The 15,800-nt window shown below is 42.5% G+C and overlaps 1 protein-coding gene and 1 non-coding gene across 3 annotated transcripts; both read left to right on the top strand.

Moving 5' to 3' along the window:
* The first annotated feature begins 488 nt into the window (after window positions 1–488).
* On the top strand, window positions 489–562 carry trnat-agu (transfer RNA threonine (anticodon AGU)). Its single transcript has one exon. It is a non-coding gene; the product is annotated as a tRNA-Thr (tRNA).
* A 1,491-nt stretch (window positions 563–2,053) lies between these two features.
* On the top strand, window positions 2,054–15,296 carry lrp3 (low density lipoprotein receptor-related protein 3). 2 transcript variants are annotated; one of them, XM_028576321.1, is made up of 7 exons: window positions 2,054–2,253; window positions 7,452–7,587; window positions 7,670–7,878; window positions 8,527–9,143; window positions 10,123–10,595; window positions 10,886–11,018; window positions 11,507–15,296. In XM_028576321.1, exons 1-7 carry the CDS (start codon window positions 2,103–2,105, stop codon window positions 12,359–12,361), a joined length of 2,574 nt encoding a protein of 857 aa, XP_028432122.1. In that variant the 5' UTR covers window positions 2,054–2,102; the 3' UTR covers window positions 12,362–15,296. The 2 variants fall into 2 exon arrangements, with proteins under 2 accessions (XP_028432122.1, XP_028432111.1); XM_028576310.1 differs by having other exon boundaries at window positions 7,449–7,587.
* The last annotated feature ends 504 nt before the right edge of the window (window positions 15,297–15,800 follow it).

Raw genomic sequence — 15,800 nt, 5'->3', positions numbered from 1 at the left:
CACTCTATTATGAAAATAAGAAAGATTACGTTTTTAACAATTCAACTAATTAAACCCCCCAACTATACTACTATAGCCTACCATTAGTCTCGCATTGCCAGACCCATCTCCGCAGCGCTGTGATGAAGGACTATACCATTAACTCCTGGTATATGCCAAAGAGCAAAAATGGGCTGGGCATCATAAAAGGCAGGAGAAGTAAGCTAGGGTTGGTATTTTTTAAACCGTCCGTGAGTCAACGTTTTGACTTGCATGTGGCACGTTAATGTTATCAGTATCCATGCCATGTTTAAAAGTAATTTACGTGTAATTAGCAATCTTCCAGTTCCCACCCCGGCACCCCCCATATATATTACTACCATTATTTCAATCAGTGGCAGAGTTGAGTCTTTAAACCATAGATTGTTCTATATCTAAGCAGCTAAAATGTATCGTCATTACCTGCTGAAGTGCTTTCATAAATGCTCATTTCTCTCGTCGTTAGCATCGGCGCCGTGGCTTAGTTGGTTAAAGCGCCTGTCTAGTAAACAGGAGATCCTGGGTTCGAATCCCAGCGGTGCCTTTTTCTCTGCTTCTCGCCACTGCCCAGGTACTTCTTGTCATTCGTTGTTCAACACTTACTAATATCTCTATAAACTACAGTAGGTCCAGGTACTTTCTGTTTTCTCTCTAGAAACACGTTCTGCGGCGTCTGGGAAAATTCCGAAATTTAATGTAAATGTACTATTCACTTTGTCAGAGGGGTTTGTAGTACACCCATCTAGCCACACGGGGGTGACAGTGAAACGGCCGACTGAACCAACAATCCGGGGGACAGGGTGAAGAAAATTATGTAGCAAACGTATCTCGGATCTAATCTTCATTTCAACAAGCAAATGCAGTTCATGGTGTAATTTATACCTCAGGACGATGACTACCGTTGTTACATTCAATCCGGGTGTGAGGAGGAAAGAAGACATATAAACAAAGAATAATGAAGACCACTTTTTCCTGTTAGATGCGGCAAGTTGAACACAGAGTGGCCACCGAAGAGCGGAAATTAGATTGTTATGTCTTCAAAATAAGACCTGGAAAACCTGATGTTTAGTCTTAAAAAACACACATCACCGTTATACGCCATGCACCATACATTGCTTTATAACTTAAAGCTTTAAAAACCTTAAGACCACATCCTATAACTGAGATATTTAACTTTTACAATTGTACAGCTATCAGTTGAGTGTGCAGTGTGATTAGCCTTTTGTCCATTTCTGTGTTTGGTAACAAACATGAATATAATCAAAAATATAATTCTATCTAATTCATAGAGTGTGGTCTAGACCTACTCTATCTGTAAAGTGTCTCGAGATAACTCTGTTATGATTTGATACTAATATATTTAATTGAATTGAATCTGATTTCCTTTTATTTTTTCACCTTTCATTTTAATGCTTATATGTATTTCCTTTTTTATTGATATATTTTATTTATGATGAGATGCTATTAAAATATATATAAAGTGTGTGTGTATGTATATATATATATATATATATATATATATTATTTTTCACACTGATCAACAACAACAAAAACAAAATTGATCTCTTACAATGTGCAAAGCAGGTACAGGGTGGCCAGTGCCCCTGCAATATTAAGCCTTGACGCACCAAATATTTTCATACATTTATAACCCCAATTGTAAATACAATGTAATACAATTCATATTAATGTGCAGTGATAAATAAAATGTAGGTATACACTAATTGAAGATTCTTGTGTTTATTATTATATGGTATGTTAGTCTTTTGCAGAACAAAACCTGGAGGGTTGGTGGTAAGTAACACTTGGGCTTAATATATTTGGTACCTCTAAAATCGCATGTGGCCCCAGCCTGGACCCTTCCTTTGAAATGGTCAAGAGCCGCAACTGTCTATTGTAAAAGTCTGGTGTTTCTCCAATTCCTACAAACGAATGATTAAATGGCATGTGGCTTTTATTTTGAAGACGTTGAACAGGAAATCGTGTGGTTTGCCGTAACTACCTTGACGTATTTTGCTACCGTTGCAAAGGACACAATGCATTTCCACAGTGAGGACCTTTTGGTGTGTTTGAGCTGAAAACAGATGCGGGAGCGCACTTCGCTGAAGGACACAGATGTCGAGCAGACCGTGGACATTGTGTCCGAGATAAGAGCACCAAGTCCCCGCTGGACCATGGGACTGACGGGGCTGCTGCTCGGGCTGCTGTGGTTCCGCTCTGCTCTGCTCTGTGCAGGTGAGGAACAACAATGCATCTGGGCTACACTGCTGTTATGTTTAGATGAAAATATGTATTACATATTTGATTGATCTGTGCTGTTAATCCAACTGGAAATATCTAGTTGCATCCAAGATATTCAAATTACCAAGCACATTTAGTGAGTAGGCTAGATTTGGTTTGTTAGTGGCTATTATTATGGCCTGTTTATCATCATTGGAGGTCTCGTAGTTAATAAAGCTTCTAACGTCATTACATCACTATCACAGCAGTGCACTCCTTTAAAGCCGATGTTCACACCCGGATAGAAGAGGGGACGTTATTCGGAGTCCTGTGTCACTTTGCTAAAGTGGTCCAGGATGATAGATGCAGACCGTAGTGTGTGTGTTCACTGTTGTGATCGGATGGAGTGAGAAGATGAGGCTATCGTTTTCTGCAGAAACCTGCGGGGGTATCGATCTGCGGTGGGTAAATGATCAGAGTTAGTGTGGAAACATGGATGCTCTTTCACAAATGTGATGCTGCTATCAGCATTACATCACTGCTTGTCTGCAGCCAGCCGCCCCCCCCCATCCTCCTCTCTCTCTCTCTCTCTCTCTCTCTCTCTCTTATCATATCCTGAAATAAAGAAGGCTGCCACACCGAGAGACGGGGATCAAACTGGTTCACATGTTTAGAGGTGTGTGTGTGTGTGTGTGTGTGTGTGTGTGTGTGTGTGTGTGTGTGTGTGTGTGTGTGTGTGTGTGTGTGTGTGTGTGTGTGTGTGTGTGTGTGAAGGGGATTGTCACACACACACCACCCCATCAAACACACTATCCCAAACACTGTCAGTACTTTTACAGTAGTTTTGACACCTTTTAACACACAAAGTACAAGTGTCTCTCTCTCTCTCTCTCTCTCTCTCTCTCTCTCTCTCTCTCTCTCTCTCTCTCTCTCTCAAATTCAAATTAAAAAATGCTTCATTGGCATGAATGTCAGGAAAACAACATTGCCAAAGCGTCAAGGACTATACAATTCCATAATAAGAAAATACATACAATTCATTGCGTAAACAAAAATCAATAAATACATTTAAAGAACTAGAAAATCATAGGAAAAAAAAACCCATTAATATAAAATCATAGGTAAGTATCATCATGAAGTGGAGGAGTAAAGGAGCAGGTAAGAGGGAGCTGTGAGGAGATGAGTTTGAGATGTGTTGTGTTGTTGTGTTGCTGTCTCTGTGACATGCACTCCCATGTCTCGCTGTTTCTATGACGCTGACACTATTTTCTTCAAGTAGATGTTGCCTGTCTGGTCAGAGAGTATATTAAAATCAGTGAGTTTACACTTCATTTTAATTGATTTCTTTACATATGCATTGTAGCATGAAGTGTTGCTCTGTCTCCACCTGTCTGTGTCGCTGACACAGCCTGTCTCTCTCTATCTCTCGTTCTCACACACACACACACACACACACACACACACACACAGCATTGTAACCAGTTGTAGAGCTTAGATATTACATTTTGTTTTTGCAAACAACACAGATGGAAAGTTGAAGGGATTAATACTGCATCACATCCACCCTCCACCTGTCCCTCCCCCAGGTCCTCTGTACTAATATCAGTGCTAGAATGGAACTAAGTACATTTACTTAGCGTACTCTACTTAAGTACCATTTTGAGGTTCTCTGACGTAACTTGAGTTTTTTCTAGTTGTTACTTTATACTTCTATTAAAATTCATTAACAGCTATTTATTTCTAGCTGCTTTTGAGTTTAAGATTTTACCTAAAAAAACACAAGGAGTGATGCAGTGATGCATCAGCATTAACAATTTGATAATGTCACATATAATTATAATATATCACACACAGGGAACATTTTTCTACATAACCTTTTTTATATTTTGCTGATGGTACTTCTGTACTTTGATTGTTGTATTGGTACTTTTACTTAAGTTAAAGATCTGAATACTTCCACCATTGATTGATACAATATAAACAATGCAACTTATTGCATCAGATTTCTGGTTGAAAATACCAAACATATTAGCAGCACATCATAAGAGCAAAGACCAATCTTCAGTTAAGAAACAAAGCTGGAGTTGCACCCAGTCTTCAAAACGTCTAGGCCTACTACTGCCTTGGAGCTGCATTCTGGTCATTACTCTGGGTAGAGAAACTGCAATTTCCTTTTCTCTGCAGTAACTGTTGCTGTGATCCGATTTGAAATAGTTGACAGATCAGCAGCAAGGTACGACAAAGTTAAAACAATATGAATTTAAGCTCAGGTTTGCTAGAAACAAAAAACAGAAGCTCTATAAACCCTATTTTGCCTCTGATGCTACATATAAACATGAAGGTGAAACTAAACACCAGTGAACGCCACATTTGAGAACACCCTGAAGATTTACCCCGTGCTGACATCTCCAACCTGCCACTATCAGGTTATTTCGGCAACCTTTGACTTAGAAGACAGAGGAAACTGCAGCAGCAATCAATCATACAGAATGGTCAATACATTTATTGATAATCATAAAAATATATAGCCTGTATTTTTTAGCATCGCTGTTGTGAAAAACAGTCAAAACTGTAATCGAAAAGTCAGCAACATTATGCAGCTCTACTCTACGGATTAGGCTACTTAGTTCACTTTTGTGTGTGTGTGTGTGTGTGTGTGTGTGTGTGTGTGTGTGTGTGTGTGTGTGTGTGTATGCACTAAGGTAGCTTTGTCCGGGTAGTCGATATCCATCACTGAGCTTGTTTCACTCTGCTGATTTAACTGATTCATCAAGAAAACCCTGAAACAGACGCACACCATCAGCAATACTGAGCAGATTCTCTGCTGTGTGATGATGGTGACTAATCATTTGTTAAGCAGTTCAGCCAATGTTCTGTCTCTGTGGTTCTGGTCAATTAAGAGGTTTGTTTGACAGCTTCTTTTTGCACGTGTGCCATTCCGACTGTGGCACTGAGCAGTAATGAGATGATTAAACATAGCAGCTTTATATTCTTGTTCTCAGCAAAAAAGAAAGGAATGAAATCCTCCCCACTGATGATGTATCATTTACGTCACAATTTAACTTATTCATACATCACTCTCCTGTGGCATCAATTCCTGTTTTAAAACAACTGTGAGACAAACTCTTCAGAAAGTATTATTATTATAAACAATAGCAGCCTTTGCCTGCACTCCATAGAGGTTTGTGTCTTATTCCAAGTGCTCCTCTCGGCCCCCTCACACTGCATGTTGTTCCCTGGAGCAATGGTGCGATGGCAGCCGGCGATGCTGTTGCCTTGGCTGCCAGTTTGACTGCTGCTGCTTCTCTTTTAGCCCCCATGTGATCAGCACAGAGCTCCCCTGAAAGGCAATAAGGTCATTTGTCTTGTCGAATGAATTGTTTTAAGATTTTTGCACCGATCCGAGACAATAGATGAGAATCTAATTAAACAGTATACATTTTTGTAGAATGCAGCAGAAATGTGGTAACGTCCTTTAATGCATCACTGTTCCTGGTATGCTAAGGTCATGACAAATTCTGCGCAGGAGTTTGAATAAAGGAACTAATGTGAGTGAGTGATGTGTGTGTGTGTGTGTGTGTGTGTGTGTGGGGGGGGGTATTCTGGCAGTAGCAGTATGGATCCTGCTGAGCATGCATAATTCTTAGTTGATCATGAATAAAGGAACAGACCCTATCTCTCCTGTGAAAAGTGGGGTAGTTTCCCTCTTAGGACATTAAGATGATAAGGATGCCTTGTGGTTACATAAAATGCTCTGTAAGAGAAAGGTCACAGAATTGATATATATATATATATATATATATATATATATATATATATATATATATATATATATATATATATATATATATATATAGTGTGGTGATTTTCTATAGCCTCTTATTGTTAACAAATCCCTTGAAAAGACCAAAACCAGATGATCCTAGTAACAAGTATTTTCTGTGTAGCTACCGTAAAGCCTGATATATCTTACTATTCCTCTGTTCTATGGAGCTCTAGTGTTGTCCACAAACTTAGAAACACATCATGAGACACACATTTGCACTGGGACTATTACAGCCAGAAATATTCACTAGCAACCAAATCGGTATCAATCTGCAGCTGAAAAAATCGTTGGAGTCATGCTTGCCAAAAACTGCATTGCCCAGCTGTTTAAAGGTCCCTTTATGAGGTTTTTTTAACATTAATATGAGTTCCCCCAGCCTGCCTATGGTCCCCCAGTGGCTAGAAATGGTGATAGGTGTAAACCGAGCCCTGGGTATCCTGCTCTGCCAGGGTCTCTTTGACCACTAAGGTCTATATAAAAGAGACTTCAGATACAGTATTAGAGGACCACTAAGGTCTATATAAAAGAGACTTCAGATACAGTATTAGAGGACCACTAAGGTCTATATAAAAGAGACTTCAGATACAGTATTAGGGGACCACTAAGGTCTATATAAAAGAGACTTCAGATACAGTATTAGGGGACCACTAAGGTCTATATAAAAGAGACTTCAGATACAGTATTAGGGGACCACTAAGGTCTATATAAAAGAGACTTCAGATACAGTATTAGGGGACCACTAAGGTCTATATAAAAGAGACTTCAGATACAGTATTAGGGGACCACTAAGGTCTATATAAAAGAGACTTCAGATACAGTATTAGGGGACCACTAAGGTCTATATAAAAGAGACTTCAGATACAGTATTAGGGGACCACTAAGGTCTATATAAAAGAGACTTCAGATACAGTATTAGGGGACCACTAAGGTCTATATAAAAGAGACTTCAGATACAGTATTAGGGGACCACTAAGGTCTATATAAAAGAGACTTCAGATACAGTATTAGGGGACCACTAAGGTCTATATAAAAGAGACTTCAGATACATTATTAGGGGACCACTAAGGCCTATATAAAAGAATCCAAAGAGCACCATGTCATGGGACCTTTAAGCAAATTATTTAAAAAAAATTAAAATAATTATATTTGTGAGTACCAAATTTACAACTTAATTAGGGAAAAGGCAACTATTATTAAGAAATGGACTCACACATTGTTTTTTTGTCTTTTAATGGGATTATATTATTCTATATTATTCATGAAGACCTAACAGTATAAAATAATAATACTTTTAATCTTCCAGGTCAGTTTATTGTTGGTAACACATAAATATCCACAAAAGGATTGCAGTGTTCCAATCTCCATCTGTGTCCGTGTCCCCCAGCAGGCTGCAGTGAGCGAGTGGAGGTCCATACTGAGCGGAGGGGTGTGATCTACAGCCCCTCGTGGCCTTTAAACTACCCCCCTGGTGTCAACTGCAGCTGGCATATCCAGGGCGCTCAGGGAGAGGTCCTTACCATCAGGTACAATCACTCACACATTCAGCACACACACACGACATTCGTTGTGGAGTAAGCACCTGAAACCATCAATCCTCTGCTCTAGTTTCCGTAACTTTGACGTAGCGGAGTCAGGGAATTGTTTGGGAGACTGGCTCCTGCTGACACCAACGAGGAATGGGGGGGAAGCCAGGCTGTGTGGCTCCATGGTGCCGCCGCCCTTCATCTCCACCAGGGGGCGTGTTTGGCTCTATTTCCACTCTCAGGCCAACAGCTCGGGGCAAGCCCAGGGCTTTCGCCTGTCCTACATCAGAGGTAAGCTGGACGAGGGAGGATATTAAGGTTAGCTTTTGTTCAATCCTTAACCTGAGTGAATATAAATTTGTAATTTTAGAATATGTAAAATGTACACAATTTGAAATATAAATAATGAAATTGTCAGTAAAGATGAAACTATCCAGTATTTTGTACATTATTTTTGATACATTTGATTAGCACATATTTGTAATTTGTAACAAGAAACGTGTTGTATTTTGTACCCACTAGAGTAAAAACACACAGTACTTAGGGTACTCAGCTGTATCATTATACACAAATTGTTCCTAATTTTTTTAATAAAAAAAAAAAAAAATGCTGCTTTCACAAAATTCGAAAGCGGCTTTCAGTATGGCCCAGCAAATTACGACTGAGGCCTGGGACGCCGGATCAGGATTTATATGAACTCAGACAAAGAGTATTCAAATTAACAAGGGGGAATTAGCTGCCAGGCAGTGATTGGCCTTTATAGTAGTCATAATGAAGAGCCTCTGTTTATGATGGACATGGCTGTTGCTTGTGTGTGTGGATTCAAAATGCATTCTGTTGTTTCACTCAGCTAAATGCTAACATTTCAGTTTGTGTTACGTTGTGTGTGAATCTTCCTGAGTGTTAGTAGCTGGCGTTGTCTCTTCCTCTCCTCTGTAGGTCACCTGGGTCAGAGCAGCTGTCAGTCCGATGAGTTCCTGTGTGGGAATGGGAAGTGTCTTCCTCGCTCCTGGAAGTGCAACGGTCAGGACGAATGCGGCGATGCCACAGACGAACGCAGCTGCTCCCCCCCTCCCACTGAGTCCCGGCCTGGCCCCTGCCCCTTTGGCTCCCTCCCGTGCACTGAGGCCCAGTCCACCCGCTGTCTGCCTGCCGCCCTGCGCTGCAACGGAGCCCGGGACTGTCCCGATGGCACCGATGAGCTGGGTTGCCCCGACACCACCTGTGGCAAACATCTGGGGAACTTCTATGGCTCCTTTGCTTCCCCAGATTTTTTCCGGGCTAACAGGACCGCTGTGGCGGAGCTGAGGTGTTCGTGGTCGCTGGACACTCAGGACCCCAAGCCCATCGTGCTGCAGCTGGACCTGCAGCTGGCACCCGGAGACTCGCTGCATGTCTACGATGGCCTGCTCCAGCATGCTGAGCACCTCTTACAGGTGTTGTCGTATCATAACAACAGGCGCCCGGCGCTGCTGGAGTCCAGTCGGGGACAGATGAGTGTTTTGTACATGGCCCAGCCTCACAGCCCTGGACATGGCTTCAACGCCACATACCAGGTACTGCAAACTGGGAATACTGCATCCTGTTTTCATAAAACTTCTTCCCCTTTCTCCAGATTTATACACTCCATTCATCTCCATAACTTAAATTTAAAGGTCCCATGACATGGTGCTGTTTGGATGCTTTTATATAGGCCTTAGTAGTCCCCTAATACTGTATCTGAAGTCTCTTTTATATAGACCTTAGTGGTCCCCTAATACTGTATCTGAAGTCTCTTTTATATAGACCTTAGTGGTCCCCTAATACTGTATCTGAAGTCTCTTATATAGACCTTAGTGGTCCCCTAATACTGTATCTGAAGTCTCTTTTATATAGACCTTAGTGGTCCCCTAATACTGTATCTGAAGTCTCTTTTATATAGACCTTAGTGGTCCCCTAATACTGTATCTGAAGTCTCTTTTATATAGACCTTAGTGGTCCCCTAATACTGTATCTGAAGTCTCTTTCCCAAAATTCAGCCTTGGTGCAGAATTCCAGCCACTAGTGCCAGTCCCACAATGAGCTTTCCTTAGGATGTGCCATTTCTGTGTCTGTAGCTTTAAATGTTATTGAGGAAGAGAGAGGGGGGGCAAGGTGGAGGGTGGGGGTGTGGCCTTGACCAACTGCCACTTTGCCATGATGTCTCTCTCTCATGGGTGGGCCAAATTCTCTGGGCGGGCAAAGCAGAGAAAGGGGAGGTAACCTTGCTCCTTATGACCTCATAAGGAGAAGATTCCAGATTGGCCCATCTGAGCTTTCATTTTCTCAAAGGCAGAGCAGGATACCCAGGGCTTTGGTTTACACCTATCGACGTCTTCTTTTGAGTTCCTTTCACCATTTCTGTCTGCATTTAAGAATCAACACTTTTGTGGTTAGTGGTATAGTTGGAATATAGAGCAGCCGTTGTGTTGTTGCAGGGATCAGTGTTTATCAAGTAGAGATCAAGTCGTCCCCTCAGGGTCTAGACCGTGATGTATTTCTCCTCCGCCCTCCCAGGTCAAAGGGTACTGTTTTCCCGGCGAGCGTCCCTGCGGCAGCGATCAGGGCTGCTACTCTGAACGCCAACGCTGCGACGGCTACTGGCACTGCCCTTCGGGCCGCGACGAGGAGGCCTGCCCAACGTGCCCAGGCGGGGAGTTCCCCTGCGAGGGCGGTAATGGAGTGTGCTACCCGGCCTCTGAGCGCTGCAACAACCAGAAGAGGTGCCCGGATGGGTCGGACGAGAAGAACTGCTACGACTGCCAACCTGGAAACTTCCACTGTGGGACTAACCTGTGCATCTTTGAGACGTGGCGTTGTGACGGCCAGGAGGACTGCTTAGACGGGAGCGATGAGAGGGACTGCCTGGCAGCGGTGCCCAGGAAAGTGATCACGGCCGCCCTGATCGGCAGTCTGGTCTGTAGTCTCCTGCTAGTCATTGCCCTCGGCTGTGCCCTCAAACTCCACTCCCTCAGGAACAGAGAGTACAGGTGGGGACACTACGCCTCAGTCTATTTCTATATCCAGCATGTATTACTGCCCCCCCTTCTTACATCACTTTTGCATGTTATTTGTCTGCATCCCTTTGTTTCAGAATAAATCAATCACCATAGCAACAAGTTTTTTCTCCTAGGTCAGTCCACAGAGTTTGTTAGTGCATCTTAGTGCTGTTGGTGGTGCAGATGCCAGCCACTCGGCTGAGTGTTTTACTAACAAGGTTTCTTAAGATGTTTTCCTAATCAGTCTCTTCAATTCTTTCTCCTTTCTCTCTCCCTTGCAGAGCTTTTGAGACTCAGATGACTCGCATGGAGGCCGAGTTTGTTCAAAGAGAAGCTCCCCCTTCGTATGGTCAGTTAATCGCCCAGGGTCTCATCCCCCCGGTGGAGGATTTCCCAGTGTACAACCCCACCCAGGTAGTGCATTTACCCACAGTAGTACATTGTGGGCCTCTGAAACTCAGGATTTGAGCAGACAACAGCAGTCACTATCTCTTTTTGAATTCAATTTCTGTTCACAAACACTGACATTCCTGTCTTTTAATGACCAAAGGTACATGTACATTGAAGCAAAAGCTATTGTAAAATGTGTTTCCATTATTTCTATCTCGTGCCTCATTTTGTTATTTACTCAAAGTAATAACATTTTGGGAAATGAGCTTCTTTCTTGTTGGGAGTCAGATATCAGTGCCATTCTGATATCTTTACGGTAAATATCAAGCCCGTAGCCATTTAACTTAAAATACTGGCTGATACGGTAACAAGATCTGCCTGCGAGCACATCTAAAGCTCACAAATGAACACATTATATCTTGTTTGCTTTGCTTGCTATCTACTTGATCGTTCGATAGAAACAGAATTATCGTTTCTTTGTCTTCCTCTGTGTCCTCCTGCCCCTGCTCCAGGCCTCCGTGTTGCAGAACCTGCGGTTGGCGATGCGCAGACAGATCAGACGTCACTCGACACGGCGCTCCACCACCTCGTCCTCTCGTCGGCGTCTCGGGCAGCTGTGGACTCGGCTGTTTCACGGTGCGGGGCGAACCAGAGGCCACGCCCTGCTGCTCGACTCCCCTGGACCCACACAGATCACATTGGGGCTCCACAGCTACCGAACTGTGGGTGTGCAGGGGACCCTGACAAGGGCCAGGTCTGGAGCTGGGCTGCGGGATGACCCTGATGTAATGGGTATGCCTGGCTCCTGCTGCTCAGCCACCATGGACCTGCAGTCATGCACGCCAGAGAGCCCTGCATCCCCTCTCTCATCGCAGTCAGTGGACAGTCCAGAGGAGGAGGAACTCTCCCCTGTCAGCAGGGGAAGCAGTAGGGCTCCACAGTCTGAGCCCCCCACCCCTGTTCAGAGTGACCCTTCAGCCCAGGAAGCCTCTGTGCCCCCTTGCCACACCCGGGCATCTAGGAAACTAGTCCTGGAGCTCGCTGTTAACCTAAAGGGTGTTTCCTTGAGACGTTACTCCCCCTTGGGACCCTTGTCCCCCATCTCACCCCCTGTGCTTCCCAGCAGCTCCCAGACAGCCCCAACCCACCCTCCCTCCCAGGGGCTGGAGGGGACTTCACCTCTCGAGCCCTTGTCTTCTTCTGTGAAAGCAGAGGACAGCAACAGCCACTTTACCGTGGAAGTGCCAAGCAGAGAAATAAGAAGCAGGGATGAGAGGAGGAGGGAGGGCAAGAGCAGGCTCTGCAGGTTCAGCAGGACCTTCAGTGATGAGGGGGGAGATTCAGGGAGGGAGACAACGCAGTGCTGAAGAGTTTAGGAAGATACTCTCCTTCCCCTCACTCTGTTGAGACCTGGTGTCAGCAATATCTGCTCTGTCCGTTAAAGTGTCCTTTAAATATGTCCCGACCAGATCCAGAGGTGAGACCCGTACCTTAGCCCACCACAAGGAGGAAGTACATACAGTATATAATTAGTTCCATTCAACCATTTGAGTGCATACACATCTGCATATGCACAAAATGATGCATATGCAATTAAAACCAGCGTTGGCAGTGCTTATGGTCTGTGTAATACAGTAAATCTCTTTGTCAAACAGGAGCTAAATGTTGACCCCCACAGTTAAATGCAAACAGACACCCTTGTTTAACGTGTTTGGTCATAAACTCATCATGAGCCTGTTCCAGAAAATCAAACTCTTTGGCCACCAGTACCAATACAATATTGGCAACATGATCTTACAACGCCAAAGCAGCCTTTGTGTCGTTACCCAGAGCCATTATGCACCGCTATACTGTGAACCATAAAAGCCTGTTAAGTGATCACATATTAATTTACCTGATTAATGATACTCTAGTGGGGGGGGGAGACAGGTCTAGTTAAAAACCAGACAGGTCCAGTTGTGGGTTGGTCAGTGATGTCTTTTTAATAGTTTTTGGACAATAATGGATCTCTATGGCGCAGAGGAATAAGCTACAGTATGTCAGGCATCGGGGTAATACATTGACAATTAATACAAGGTTGGTTTTGGTGATTTCATGGGACTTGTTGACAATAAGAAAAGTATAAAATAACACCAGACCTACCTTTTTACACACCTTTGAACCACAAAAGTTTGACATTTTGGGGAATACACTCATTTGCTTTCTGGTGGAGGGTTAGATTGGAAGATTGATACCAATCTCATATCTGTCTGTAAAATATAAGGCTACACTCGGCAGCCAGTTAGTTTAGCCAAGCTTAGCTCAAAGACTGGAAACAGGCTCTGTCTGAAGGTAGCAAGTAAGCTTCAAAGGTGCTGGTGGGCAGATCTGCTGGCTGTAGTCTTATTTATAAGGATGTGGAATATGGGAGTGGTATTCATTTTCTCCTCTAACACTTAGCCAAATTTTCTCCCCAAAAAGTCAAGCCATTCCTTTAACAGTGCAGTGTCACTGAATCATTCAGCGGTTCAATCATGCCAAGCCTTTGTCAGTATTTATTCAAAATATATACGCTTTGTTACCTGCGCTTTTCTTCTTCAATGGCCCCTTTTAAACATGAAGAACTTTTTCATTATGCTAAAGAAGTTGTATCAAGTGGATTTTTCAATTCACCATTTTTAACTTGATATATCGTCAGTTTTAAAAAGCCAAACTTGGATGGAGACTGAAGTAGTGTGTCCAAGTATAAAGCCTGTAACTCTGCTCAGCCCTTAGTCCTCCTCAAATCAAACCCAAAATGTCCTCTTAAGGAAGCCTTTCCTGACTTGAATGAACGTGACCGTGTCTCTGATTTCTATTCAGTGCAGTGAAGACTTTTTGATTGTCAGGAAGAGAGGCTTCACTTCAGAATATTGATTGTTTGTGGAGTACTGTTCATCCCAGCGGTACCTGTGCTGTACTGCTGACTGCACACTGGTCACTGCAGACCCCTGGACTGCTGGTTTATTCTACTCGAAATTCATATCTATGCTGTGGGATTTTTCTATGACAGGTTGTTGAAACAAAAGGCCTCTATTTTTCTCCAGTCTTCAGTGGGGACCTGAACAAGTCCTACTTTATATTTATCTCTCTTTATTGAACTTGAGGGAACCTGAGCACCTGTGTCTCTGATGTTTTTTGTAAAGCTCCCTAATTGCTGTTGGACCTCTAAAGAATGTATCATTTTCATTGTTTACCCTCTTTTACTGCAGGATGTGATACTGGACAGAAAAAAGATATCATGTGTAAGTAGGGAGAGTATCAGGAATGCTGGTTGATTCTTAGCATCAGTGTCAGGTTTCTGTTATTCTTCCTTTAAGTGAGCTGAATGCGTCATGCTGCTATCCTCATGTGCTTCCTTCTTATAGAAGTTTTGTCATAAACAGCTGCTACATGTTATGTGCCATTAGAGATGTGTCCACAAGTAATTCCTGCCTAATGATTTGATGCGTTTCCATTTCAAATCAGTTTACTCATTCCTAGCTTTACACATTTGTGCTCTTTTTTTTCCTACCTTATTTAAGTTGAAAGCCTGCCCGTCCGCATTTGACTTTAGTTAATTAGTTTAGAAAACAATCCCATATCTGCAGAATGTATGTCCTTACTTGCTTTATGGTGTACAGAAGTGTGTTAAAATGCCTTAATGGTTTTTCCTTGCTGTTGTAAATATCACGGACAGTTTCACAGCCCACAGTTGTGGTATCCACATTGGAAGAGATTAGATATATCTGTGTCTGGATGCATCTTTAATTATATGACATGGGATTGGTGCAACCAACTGTTCTGGAGTTATAGTGCACTACTGCATCAGGAATCTCTGGGATTATTATAGCAGGGGAGTTAGGAAAAATAAAAATGAGTTTTTCAATAACCTTATTCCAGTGTATTTACCTGTTTATTTAAATGATAATCTGTTAAATTCTCGGTGAAATCCATTGCTTTGATAGTTTTCAGACTGCAGCCAACCAATTCTAGAGAATGATGTGGTAACATATTACATTTGAAATGTAAAGAGAGATTGTCACATTGACTGCTAAGGGGATGTTTAATTATGTCAGCCCAGATCAGGAGTTTCTGTAACACAAATACACTGGATCCAGGCCACTGGAAAGTAAAGTGCTACTGAAGAGGTAGTCTGAGAATGGCATACCCTGTCCTTGCTGTTTGATTTTGAAGCTTCTTCCACGTCAAAGGCTGAAGAGCATTTCTCTTATTTAAAAAACTATATTTGTATATTTTGTGCTAAAATAGAAATGCCACCATGCCATTATGGAGTTTGTTGATCAAAACCCTGTACAGCCTTCTGCTGATTAGTCATTGTTTTGCTGTGCCTGCAATTATTAAACTTCAAGCTCTTTATCATTTACTGAATGATTTCAGTGTATGAAACATTGTTTAATAGATATCAATTTTTGGTTTGTTTTTACTGTCAATACTATTGCCTGTTTATGGCTCGCCATTAATTCACAAAATGTATTCACAATATTTAGTCAGTAATTTGACAGAATAGTCATTAGTCACCTTTTTAATGATTCTATAGCCATACCAGCGGCTCTGTGAAGCTGTACTCACAGGCATATACAGCAGTGCTTTTTAGCTAACTGCTAATGTCAACATGCTAACACGTTCACAGTGACATTGCTAACATGTTCACCATCTTAGTTCAGTGTGATAGCATGCTTTACTAATTTGCACAAAACACAAAGTACAGCTGAGGTGACAATCTTTTACCTGACGATGGTGCTAGATGAAAAGTTAGGGAATGCTATTGAGGACACAACAACCACT

The sequence above is a fragment of the Perca flavescens genome, chromosome 1 (assembly GCF_004354835.1).
Source record: "Perca flavescens isolate YP-PL-M2 chromosome 1, PFLA_1.0, whole genome shotgun sequence".
NCBI classification, from domain to species: Eukaryota; Metazoa; Chordata; class Actinopteri; order Perciformes; family Percidae; genus Perca; species Perca flavescens.
The sequence above is the reverse complement of the archived record's forward strand: the minus strand, read 5'-3'. Positions and strand labels throughout refer to the sequence as shown.